This window comes from Lepisosteus platostomus, chromosome 13 (assembly GCF_059453375.1).
Source record: "Lepisosteus platostomus isolate fLepPlt1 chromosome 13, fLepPlt1.hap1, whole genome shotgun sequence".
NCBI lineage: Eukaryota > Metazoa > Chordata > Actinopteri > Semionotiformes > Lepisosteidae > Lepisosteus > Lepisosteus platostomus.
The window spans coordinates 9,201,678-9,213,504 of NC_142623.1; the positions used below are offsets into that span (position 1 = coordinate 9,201,678).

Consider the following 11,827-nt stretch of genomic DNA (forward strand, 5'->3'; position numbering starts at 1 on the left):
ACATAGCCAATCTACTTGTATATTTGCATTCCAAATTCACAAATGAGTTTTATTATTTTTTTAAAAAAACATGTCTTTATGACTGCAGTTCATGCATAGTTTTTATAGTTCTCAATTTGACTTTGTGTTGTAACTGATACTGTGAATGAATCGGACTTTATGTACAGGCACTAATCATAAATAAGACTTAACAACTTTTTATAGTGCTGACAGAGAAGAAAACATGCTGACTTAGTGATTATTTGATAGCCATAATGCCCTTGGAAGATGCTACAAAATACACCCACTAGTCGTCCTTACTTAAATTAAGCTAATATTTAATTTTTGCACATTTTAAATACTTGCACAAATCTTCAGATGCATAAATCTCTTTAAAAATCACATCGCCATCGAATACAACAGGGTTCTAATTTACCTTGCCGTTAGAATTTCTAAAATTCACCTTTCCAAAATATATTGATAAAGGGGGGGAAACATTCATAATGGAAACGACTGTTGATTAGTTACCACTGGTAAAATATACGGTAGTATTTCATTTATCATTTTTAGTCCAACATACTGTGTGAACCTCGGATTACTTTGAAAACCGATTCATATCTTTCACAAAAAGAAATGACAGAGCCCTACAGTTATTGCTATTGTATATGCAGTAGTCTAAACGAAATTCGTATAGCCATATAACTATATAAGAAAAAAACCTTGTTAACAGGTTAATAGGAACATTCTGTATAATCAAAATAGAAGGAGACTTGAATAATCACCAAATAAAAAACAGCACAATATCAGCTGACTGAAATTGCACAAATTATCACGTGAACGAAAAGCCCCATTGAGTCAGAGGCTAGAGAAATGTCCCTCCTTCTAGAATCTTTAGTTCCACCTCCGTTTTTGTGTTTGGCTAATATGACCTCAAGAGAGATTTTTATTGGTCTGACAAGCCAATTACGTCTGAAATGAATAAGTTTAATTACATACAGCGATGTGCTTGCGTGAATGCTAGTTATCTTTTTCGGAAAAGGTCGGGGTTGAGGGAGATCTGCATTATTTTGATTGGCTTCTCAGAGTGTTTCTCTAAAATATTTAATGGAAACATTGCAGATGGAGAAGTTGGTAGCTAGGTTATTAAATGTGATATGGTTTTTCGGCGTGGGTAAGTGCGCTGATTTTTATTTAATCAAAAGCAGATAGCGATGTTTTGTAATCTTTAAACTTTTCAGCTGTTTCTGAGGGGAGTTACTGCTGTTTATACTAACAATAACATGCAATTAGCACGGACTCTTTCTGAAGTAGATGGCCTAGACAGCTTAAGATAACCTTTTTTTAAACTGCATACGTTGCTGTATAGTGTTTCTTTCGTCCTTTTTAAAGAAATGACTGTTAAAAATTAATGCTTTTTTGCGTGCGAGGTTTAGATTTGATTGATAATCATGTTTATTGTTCGTTTATGTAAACGACTGGTAAAATTCTGAATTAAAATATCGATTTGGGTCTCATGTATGTACTGTAATAAGATAATCCCGAAAGGATACACGAGTCGTCGTTCCAAATGAAAACTAAACCCAAGGTAGCTAATGGACACTTATCAGACAAACTGAAAGCAGTGATGTCAAAACACTGAAGGATTGTTGCAACATTGGCTTGACTGTCTACTTACTGCCAATATTGTTAAATGCTGCTTGCTGGGGCACACATCGGCATTATCTTTTGAGCCCCGTATCGAGACAACATTATTCTTCATGTGTGACTTACTTTCGAAACCGCTTTCTTTGCGTTACAAGGAAAAATGAAGGTAGTTGCATTTGTGAAGTCTAACGGACTATGGGAATAAAAAAAGATCAGTGTACTTTTCAATACATTATACTGTTATTACAACATTACGTTACCTGCTGTCATTGCTGTTAACTAAGCATTTCATTGCACTTGTACATATAACAATATTGAACTAACACGAGCTGTCTGGAGCCCCATCCCAGAAGAAATCAAAGACGCGGGCACTGTAGTTTTCGGAAACGGTTTTATGTGATTATTTTATCTTTTGTATCGGCGTTGCTTTCTTAGCTTCAGTTTAATTTTTGGTCGAATGTGCTTTTTATGTTTTGTAAATAGGATTCAGTGGTTTTTAAAGGCGCTATATAAAACATAGTTTATATTTTGAACAATGTCATCGTGGTCATTAGCATGACACCTGTTAAGAAAGAGATCAGTTTAAGTATCTTTTAGCCCCCAGGGATGAAGATTTGCGTAGAGTACAATATTTCCGAGGTTTATAAGTAGATGGACTTTAGGTTGACCTCATGACCATGTTTAGAGACCATTGCTACAAATTAAAATTTGACTTGTTTTGATTGCAGTTAGCTTTAAAACAAATATTGCACCTGGTGTCATCCTTCAAGTGGTGTGCTAAACCTGATTTGCTCCTTTTAGTGCTGGAGACCAAACCTGTCATCAGAACACCTGAGTTTGGAAATGTCTACCATGTGAAAGGTATGCATTGTAGAGAAGGTATCAAAAGTAATGTACAGACTGTATCTAGATTAATATGGGATTAAACAGAATTTCAGTCAATTCTGTTGATTATTTCTGTTAAATTGTGGTAGTGTCGTTGCATTAAAGCTGAGGAAAAACTCTTGAATTCTTGTTCTTTTCTTTTACTTAGAGTTCAGATTCTGATTCTCTCAGATCTCTCTCTTTTTTTTTTCCATGCTGATCTGTTTGTAAGTCAGCCCCTGTTCCAGAGCTCTGGACCATTTCAATATTTTGTTCAAGCCAAAGTTGAGGCTTGCTGCATTAATTATTACCCAGACAGCTGAATGTCTTGTGATGCAGGCCTGCATCAGCAAAAGCTGTATAGCCGTGTGCATTGAGTTGTTGAATCCACTTGCTGTCTGCGTCACTACAGTGAAATAATTGCACAAGTAAGACATTTAGCCCTCTTCCCTCTAGATGTGTTTTTGTTGCTTCCCTAAAGACACGTCGCTAGTTTGCTTTAGATTAGGGTTGTGTTTGGCAATTCTAAACCAAAGACTGATTTGTCTTAATTGAATGTAAAGTGAGATTAGGGCATTTTGTAATGTTTTCATTTATCTCTAGATACAGCACAAACTGCCTGGTTAGACAGTGTGGTGACCCCAAAATCCAATATTCCTTTTTTCCTGTTTTAAAAAATAAATGGATCTTGAAAATCTCTAGTGTACTGTATCTGTTTATTTTACAGTGCCCCATGGCTGTTTACAAATTAGTAGGCCCTTAATTTGCAGTATTGCAGCACTCTTTCATATTATTCATATTACATATTTCATATTACTTACAAAGCTACTACTATACTTTGCTTTGTTCCATATAGAAAGACCTTTCAGAAATTAGTGAAGGTTTCTTCTGTTCGGCAGGTGTGATCTCCCTCCCCTATGCTGAAATTGAGGAGCCTTTTGAAGCCTGGTACAACCTATCAGGTGCAGTGAGCCGGATAGATTACTACAATGGTGAGTAGAGCCACAGGAACAACCGCGTGAAGGACAGCGCAATCATGGTAAAACACGGTTAAGGATAATGAAGGGAAAAGTAAAATGAGCAACGGGACTACCCTGCAAAAAAGGTTACAAGGAACACAGAAAACGTGGCCTCAGCATCACGGCATTCATTCAAACATTCTTTCAAAAGGGTAAAGCCTTAAAGATGTGTGAAAGACCATCCTGTAGTAGCATGAGAGCTGCTTAAGAGAGGAAAGATTTATTTTATGCAGCCTCAGAGCATTTGCCTCAGTATTTTTTTTTAATTCTGTAGTTCATAATGGAAAAACTCTTAATTCTATGTGTGAACCATTTTACCAGCATTATTGCTGATAATCCTTCCCCAATTAAAAATCTGTTGACTTTAGGATGTACCACAGTCACAGTAACATGCACTAATAGTAATCTTGGGATTTAAGTACTTGGTTTTCATCAAAGGTAACAACTGTTTGTGCCAGAGGTAGACTTTGGCTAAGTGACTTTCAATTTCTGTCTTTAGGCCAAGTCTCCACATTTCAGTACGGGTTCCAGAAGCCTGCAGGGGCCAGCTACAAAATCAGTCCTGAGACTACGGAGACAGAGGTCAATGCCATGAAGTGCTTCCAGGTCAACGGAACCAAGGAAGATCCTGTTCTACCTCAGAGTGTTGTCCCTAAACTGGAGGGTTTCCAGGTATCTCTTCCAGTCAGAGTGAGACAGAAAAATAGTGCATTGTTCATATCTAAAAAATTATCACATTCTCAAATTAGTACCTGCAGGAATAATTTGGTGCTTGCAGATATCGAATGTAATCTCTTAACTCATTTGTTAACTTGCCTGTCTCTTCCACCACTTGGGTGGTGTTTGTTGTGTTGCTGCTGTGCTGTGTGCATGAACCACTTGCTGTTTTCTTATCTTTGATATCCCTGTTTGAGCCTGAAGTCCACTGTCTTGGGCCATAGTTAAACTAAAGGTTTAGAGTCGCATGTCTCCGGTCATCTAATACTCACGAAGGGGCATTTGGGCGAAAGCCATGAAACGTGATTGTGGACCTTCAGTGTATTTTTTATAATGTTGACATGCAGGAAAACCTCTACTCACAAGCAGCACTGCTTAATGGCATGTCCTCTAGCTTGTAGTAAGAATGACGGCCAAAGATTATTGATGTTAGAGTAGGAGTTAAACTGGCGTTCACAATGCTTATTAAACCATATGCAGAAAAGGCAGCCACAGGAATTTCATGCTTGTATAAGAAAGTAGCCATTAGCTGCACGTTCAGCATTCCTCAGAATGTGCTTCACTCCTGTGCTGCCAGGGTTGGTTGGTCTTCTTGGCCCTGGTCAACCAGGCTCAGTGGATTTCAGCATATCTGTGAGCTTGCTGTGCAATCAGTTAGCATTGTTAGTCATGTAATTAATACAAAGAATCCAATGGACACTGTGGGCTTTAAAGTGTTAAAAATTGCATTTTCGTATTACAGACTTAAGCATCCTACAGTATGTGCATTGTTTGTGGTGGCAAAGTGAAATTGATTAACAGTTGCCATTGTGCATGTCCTTCAGCTTGTGAGAACGGAGTATTATAAGGGGCTCCTGTGTGAAGTGTGGCAGAATGTGACTATGGAGGGACACAAGAAGAACACCTACACCCTGTGGGTCTCCAACTCCTCAGATGGGTCAGCTGTCCCACAGCACTACGAGATGATGGGCTACAATACCCTGCTGGGTTCCCACTATGACAAGTACGAGGTGGACTACACTAAATTTGAGCACCGCCTTGACCCCCAGTCCTTTGCACTACCTGAGGGTATGTCTGTCCTTGTGCCTGTATGGTGCTAAACTCTGTCAAGTGTGGAAACTATCTTATGTATGTTCTCCTGTATGATCTTCTCTGATTTGTCTTGTCGATGCACAGAGGATTTTAGCATAGTGGTTGCCCTTGAAATCTCAATGTCACATATGCATTTTAATGCTATTTCATCATGTACTTTTATTTACTTGTTTCTACCATTTTATCTTGCAATGTAAAAATAAATGCCACTTTGCACAGGTATAATGTAAGTAAATACAAACCATATTAAGACTTAATAACCAGTACTGGATGAACTACAGCTTGAGGAGAATACCCTCGTCTTTCCCTCTACAGGCATGAAGTGTGAATCATTCCCAGGCCCTGGGGTGGAGCATAGGATTCTGGCCAATCCCATGCAGGATCTCATCCATACCTGCCCCACAGGACACGCCCAACACTTGTTTGGCCACTTCAAGGAGCAATTCCAACGGTGCTACAGTGATGATGAGGAGCATGAGAAACGTGAACACACCTTTGTGCACAATCTCCGGTAGGCAAGGAAGTTGAGTTCTCTATATTTTGGGAAGTCATGATGAAATCAATAGGGATAGTGGAGTTAAATGTTTTTCATTTACGTGGCTGTCACTGTACCCTGGTTCTTGGCCTGTGATTTCTTTAGTTTTTATGGATTTTATGCATGCCGAACCAATTTCCCAGCAGCAAGCTCTTAGAATTAATCAGTACTTATTTGGTAATAAGGTTGTTCTGTATTAGTATGCTCTTTGACTTTTTTTTTTTTCCCCAAGAAGGATTTTGATTAAATACCAGTATAACTTTTTTCCCCCCTCTCTCTCAGGTACATTCACTCCATGAACCGGGCAAACCTTTCCTACCGCCTGGCACAGAACCACCTAGCTGACCGGACTGCTGGCGAGCTGGCGGCGCTCAGGGGGAGGGTGGGCCGCAAGACGCCCAACAGGGGTCAGCCTTTCCCCACAAAAATGTACGCTTCTGTCCAGGTCCCTGAGAGCATTGACTGGAGGCTCTATGGTATGCATCCACTACAACCCCCAGAAATGATAAAAAAAAAGTTGTTTTTTTAACACGCATCAAAAACCTGGATCTAAGACTCGCCTGGGAGGGGACAACAGTATGATACGGGGTGGACTCTTTATCTTCTCTCATGCACAGTGTATTAGACTAATTGCATTCGATTTCTTGGTGCTTGAAGTCACAGAAGAGAGAATGTGCCTGTGTGACAAATGAAGCCCTACCTACCCGGCTCTTCTGCTGCGGCGCAGTTTTATAATGTCTACATTTGTGCAGTTTCATACTGTCTACAGGAGAGTGACTTCAGGGCTGTACTCACTCAGTGTACTGAGCCCCTTACACCTGGGTAGCTAACATACTGTGGGGGTCCATAGCTGTCCTGTCTGTACTGCTAGTACTCTAAGAAACCTAACTGAACTCGGATAATCCATCTTCGAAATGTTAAATGTTTGATGGTGAGCTGTGTAGGATGATATGCTTTCTCTTCCTTGAAGATGACTTTTCAACACTTATTAAAATATGACTAAATTCTAGTTACCCGCATGTCATTAAGTTCCTACTTTAACAAAGTTGAGCGAAAGCTACATCAGGCATCACCTGTCTGTACTTGGTAAGAGAAGAAAAATGACTCAAGGTGGGTCAGAGAGGTTTGTTCTAGAAAGGCTAGTTTTGAGTCCATCAGGAATCTCGGGAGGAATATTTATTGTATGTTAAAATAACTGCAGCTCTTTTCCTGCCTGTCTTAGGTGCTGTAACCCCTGTTAAGGATCAGGCCATCTGTGGGTCGTGCTGGAGCTTTGCTACCACTGGAACACTAGAGGGCGCTCTCTTCTTAAAGGTGACTGCTGATGGGATGTATTTTCAGTTGAAATGCAAAATGGTTTTTCATGTCTTACTGAATACGATTTTGTTAGTCATATGAAGAGCTAATGAGTCTCCCATAGCAAGGGTTTATTCCAGAGTTACTGTTGAAAGAGTATTTGATAGTTTTCAGTATTTGTTTGACCTTGAATGTTTGCCTCTTCATCTGAGAACTGACAAAACAGGGTCTTGTCTTTCGGACTGATATGGTGAGTAACTGTCTAAATGTCTGGTTAGAGTTGTATCTAAACTATGAAAAAGAGGCTTTTTATGAGCTAGGTGCATTTTTGGTGGAAATATTCTTCCAAAAACCATTCCTTCCTCCTTTAAGTGGTTCTTCAGACTGTACATTCTGCAGCTTATAATGCACGTAGTCCTAAATGTTTCTTTACAGGCGACCAAAGTCTACTGTGTGAATGTTGTACCAGTGGTGTTGCATGCTTTTTCATTTTATTTTTTTGCCTTTTATGGAAAGGTGAGAACTCGGCTTTAAATTGATCTTTCTCGCCATAATCGGGCACGTGCTGTTGTCTGATTTCACAAAGTTTAGAATGGGGGAAACATTTGTTCTAGTGCACGTATTGACCAACAGGCATTAACGGGTCACATGGCTTCAGTGATGTATTTAAAAAACAGTGTGGAATGCAGTTATTAATCTATTTTTCTGCTATACAGCTTCCTTGTACAAATTAAGTACAGAATTTAACTGGGATGAAGTCCAAAAATGTAAGCGTTGATTGATCCGTGTGCAAGAAGATAAGATGACAACTCTGAACAGGCCATTCAGTCCATCTTATTTATAGCTCATTGATTTGAGAATCTCATCCATTTTAATTCTTGATGGATCCCAAAATAATCACTATCAAGCATGTGGCTGGGGAGTGTGTGAAGATCAGTTTAATTTTTGTTTATCCCAGTAGGTTGTCATTGCGTCGGTAATGCTTTGTTACAGTGATGCTACCCTTTGAAGTTGTTCACACTGGCCTGATTGTCTCCCTTTGTAGACGGGCTCCCTGGTGACTCTGTCCCAGCAGATGCTGGTGGACTGCACTTGGGGCTTTGGAAACAATGGTTGTGATGGAGGGGAGGAGTGGAGAGCATACGAGTGGATGATGAAGCATGGAGGCATCGCTACTGCTGAGTCCTATGGGTCATACATGGGCATGGTAGGTCACGTTGCCATATTAATCTTTTATAGACGTTTGGGAATCTCCGAGTTCGGAAAAGAAAGTGGAACAATGTTCTATGCGTAAGCTTTTCTTTTCTAAAGAGGAGAACATTTATAGCTTTGTTTGCAAGGAGTGCATGGTTAACAGTGCCAATTTGTTTCAGAATGGGTTCTGCCATTACAATAACTCAGAGATGACTGCCAGAATCAAGAGCTACACAAATGTCACCTCAGGTGATGAGGAGGCCCTCAAACTGGCCATCTTCAAAAACGGTCCAGTGGCGGTCAGCATTGATGCATCGCACAAGTCCTTTCTCTTTTACAGCAACGGTGTTTATTATGAGCCCCAGTGTGGTAAGTTTCTCTTTATCATCTTTGCATTTTCTTCAGGTGTACTTGATGTGGATTACTGGTGTTGCTTGCATTTCTCATAGAGCTTGCTGTAGAACAGAGGGGACCAAACTTTCACATTAAAGAGTTTAGCTTTTTTTTTTGTTTTACTACTCCACGTATACCATGTAGCATGGTCAAAGCTGACGTTGGTATGGGTAATTTTTAATTTGGAAAGAAATGTCCTTAGCCTGGATGATTTTCACATTTATTATTTAAAAATGAACAGACTTTAATCCATCTTCACAATATTCTGTTTTTTCTTATGCTTAATTGGAGACACAGTGAAGATGTAAAGCATGCTTTTGCACTGAGTACACAAGTACTGTGTAACAAAATGTATCGGAAAAATCTTATCTTTAGTCCTTTCAGCTGAAGATCTTTAAATGGGAAGATGATCGTTGGTGTATTATACTGTATATTAAGAATTTCTGGCTGATATCTTGCATATATTGATATCTGATATCTTGTTTAGATAAATATATTTGTGACATTTTAAAGGGAAGTTTGGGCACAATTAATTTGTTTTTTAAATAATTGTAAAAGGGAAGACTTTCCTTTTAATGTCAAATGTTAATTAAAGTATGTTTGCTCTGTCACAAAACATAGTTTAATGCTTTAAGATCCTCAATGTAATTTTACTGAAAATTCCAAACCATGCTGCCATTCCATTCCCAAAATGCACTTTGGAGTATGTTCTGAAGGTGTTGTGTATAAACTGCTTGCTCTTGGTAATGTCCGACCATTTGGAATTTACAATTCTGCGCTGTTTTTTTTTAAATAGAAGTGATCTCCATTGTGTTTTACTCTGTTGTGCCTTCCACACAACAAGTACAAAAAGGAATTAGAAATACCGTATGAAGCTGAAGTGAGTTAAAGATCTTTGTAGGTGATGTAACATCTGTCTGTTGTGACGGTTTAGATCTGAGGTATTTGACTGTTTTATGATAAGTATCTACCCATTATTGAATACAAATTACCTTTTGTACTATTTGTAGAGATTAGCTGGGTAGATTTCATTTGTAGCAAGAAGTTAAAATATTTTCTTGGAACTTCAAATATAACTTTGTCATAATATGTAAAGAAGGCTTTTATCTGGAGCTGTGGTGTTGCTGACCTGCAGTTTTGATGGATCCTGTTCAAACTCTGTTAAATGATTATTACTGCATGTAAGGGTGAAGGGCCATTCAGTAAGCTTCACAAATTGTCAATTCTATATAGTAGTGAATGGGTTTTAAATGTGTATTAATACTGAAAATATTTTATGAATTACATAGTAATAGAAAATAAATGCCACGTTTTGGTTGTGGAGTCTTCTTCAGGTGTGCACAGCTCCACAGCTGGAATGTTTTTTTTTTTTCCCTCTTTTAAGCATGGAATAAACTTTACTTGTTCCTTTGCAGCTACGGAAGTTGTCTAATTTGTATACATAGTGGCAGAAAGTCCTTGAGTAGAAAATACATTAGATTGTGTCAACAGACCAGTTTTGCATCCTAAATTTGAAAGCACCTTTAAATTAGTAGGGGGCATTGTTTTTCAAAATGCCTTGAGCATGAAGTAATGGATATAGTAGAAGGATGCTAAAGGACCATTATTGGAACCTGTCTTGCTTGCTGTGTTACACTGAATATTTGCTTAGCAGTTACTGTAAATTACTGAATGTGTTGCCTTGCCTGCTCTTCAGGTAGCAAACTGGAAGACCTGGACCATGCTGTGCTGGCTGTAGGCTATGGAGTCCTGCAGGGAGAACCCTACTGGCTGGTGAAGAATTCTTGGTCCACGTACTGGGGTAACGATGGCTATGTGTTGATGTCCATGAAGGACAACAACTGTGGGGTGGCTACTGATGCCACGTATGTCACCCTGGCTTGAGCAGGGCTTTCGACCCCATAGCTGTGCCATCAACCTCAAAAGCACGTTCTAGTAACTTGTGAGCTCTGAAGAGTTTTGGAATTTTTTCTGCTCAATGTTGGATATATTTCCTTTCCCCCTAAGGATTTAAAAACGCAAGGCATGAAGAACTTTCCACCTAATACCGCAACCCTCTGTGCAGGTTGGAAGACATTTTAATTGTAGTGACCTGGCGATTTTGTAGAAGCATGTATCCCTGGATACCTTTTGTCAGAGATTATGCTTAGGGTTTCCCTGCCAAGGTTCATTTTAAAAGCTGGACTGCACATTTCATTTAAGATCAGGAGCTGCATCATAGAAGGTGCTTTTCATGATAATTTTTTTTGTCTTCTCATAGCTTTTTTTTTTTTCTCTCAACATTGTCACGGTGTCTGCATCTTCTAGCATAAGAATGAGCACTTTGGATAGACTAAAAGCATATCAAGTAGCCTTCCCTGTCTGTACTGAAAATGTAATATGTGGTTTTGGGATGCATAAGGTGTTAAAGCTTTTGCAAGTTATTTTTCTACTGGCAGGAAGCAATGCCTGTGAAAGTATTAGTACGGTACAGAAATAAACCGGTAAGTTTTCATAAGGATGTGTAAATGGCAATATTTGGCTTACAAACAAAAGCATTATTTTGGACTCAGGGCTTTAAAATGCACCTTTAAAAACTGTTTATTTGCCAAGTATAATTTTTGTACAGACCTGTGCAAAACAACATGGAAATGGCCGGTATTGGCTTGTTCTGAACATTAATACTTTTAATGATTTGGGGGTCAGCTTAAGTAGAAAAATGGATAAGGAAATGAATTTTAACACAAAGGCATTAAGGATTGGACACAAGCTCCCACTACATGACCGAGTGTGATTATCAGGAGCCTGGAAGTTGGTTAATGGTTAATTGTACCACTACTTAATTGGATGCACATTTAAAAATAAAGTTGTTGTTTTTTGTAATTGTATTTTCTGGATGTTGAAAAAATGAGTCATGGCTTTTTGAAAATAAACGCAAAAGGCTTTCTTTTTAGCTTTTAAAATAAATTTCTGGGGTATACAATTTGCACAAAGAAACTGAAGTTTTATAAATGTTTGGGATCAGCTAATGCAAATTTTAGAAGTGCGACTTGTAAATTTCTACTAATACTGTACACTGTATATTAGTGGTATGAATAGCTGTTCGGTGTATGAG

General features: G+C 38.7%; 1 protein-coding gene across 1 annotated transcript; it reads left to right on the forward strand.

Annotated features, from left to right (window-relative positions):
• Positions 1-961: 961 nt before the first annotated feature.
• Positions 962-11,595, forward strand: LOC148649841 (digestive cysteine proteinase 2). The gene is made up of 11 exons (XM_088603033.1): positions 962-1,150; positions 2,425-2,484; positions 3,387-3,479; positions 4,006-4,178; positions 5,048-5,291; positions 5,631-5,826; positions 6,133-6,326; positions 7,073-7,164; positions 8,192-8,353; positions 8,520-8,709; positions 10,430-11,595. The coding sequence occupies exons 1-11, from the start codon at positions 1,084-1,086 to the stop codon at positions 10,615-10,617; spliced, it is 1,659 nt and encodes a 552-aa protein (XP_088459159.1). The 5' UTR covers positions 962-1,083; the 3' UTR covers positions 10,618-11,595.
• Positions 11,596-11,827: the final 232 nt, after the last annotated feature.

Excerpts from the sequence above, each read along its gene's own strand:
- LOC148649841 (XM_088603033.1), top strand. The coding sequence starts at position 1,084 with ATGGAAACATTGCAGATGGAGAAGTTGGTAGCTAGGTTATTAAATGTG. Across the intron at positions 1,151-2,424 it reads GATATGGTTTTTCGGCGTGG|TGCTGGAGACCAAACCTGTC; the intron begins GTAAGTGCGCTG and ends TGCTCCTTTTAG. Across the intron at positions 5,827-6,132 it reads ACCTTTGTGCACAATCTCCG|GTACATTCACTCCATGAACC; the intron begins GTAGGCAAGGAA and ends CCTCTCTCTCAG.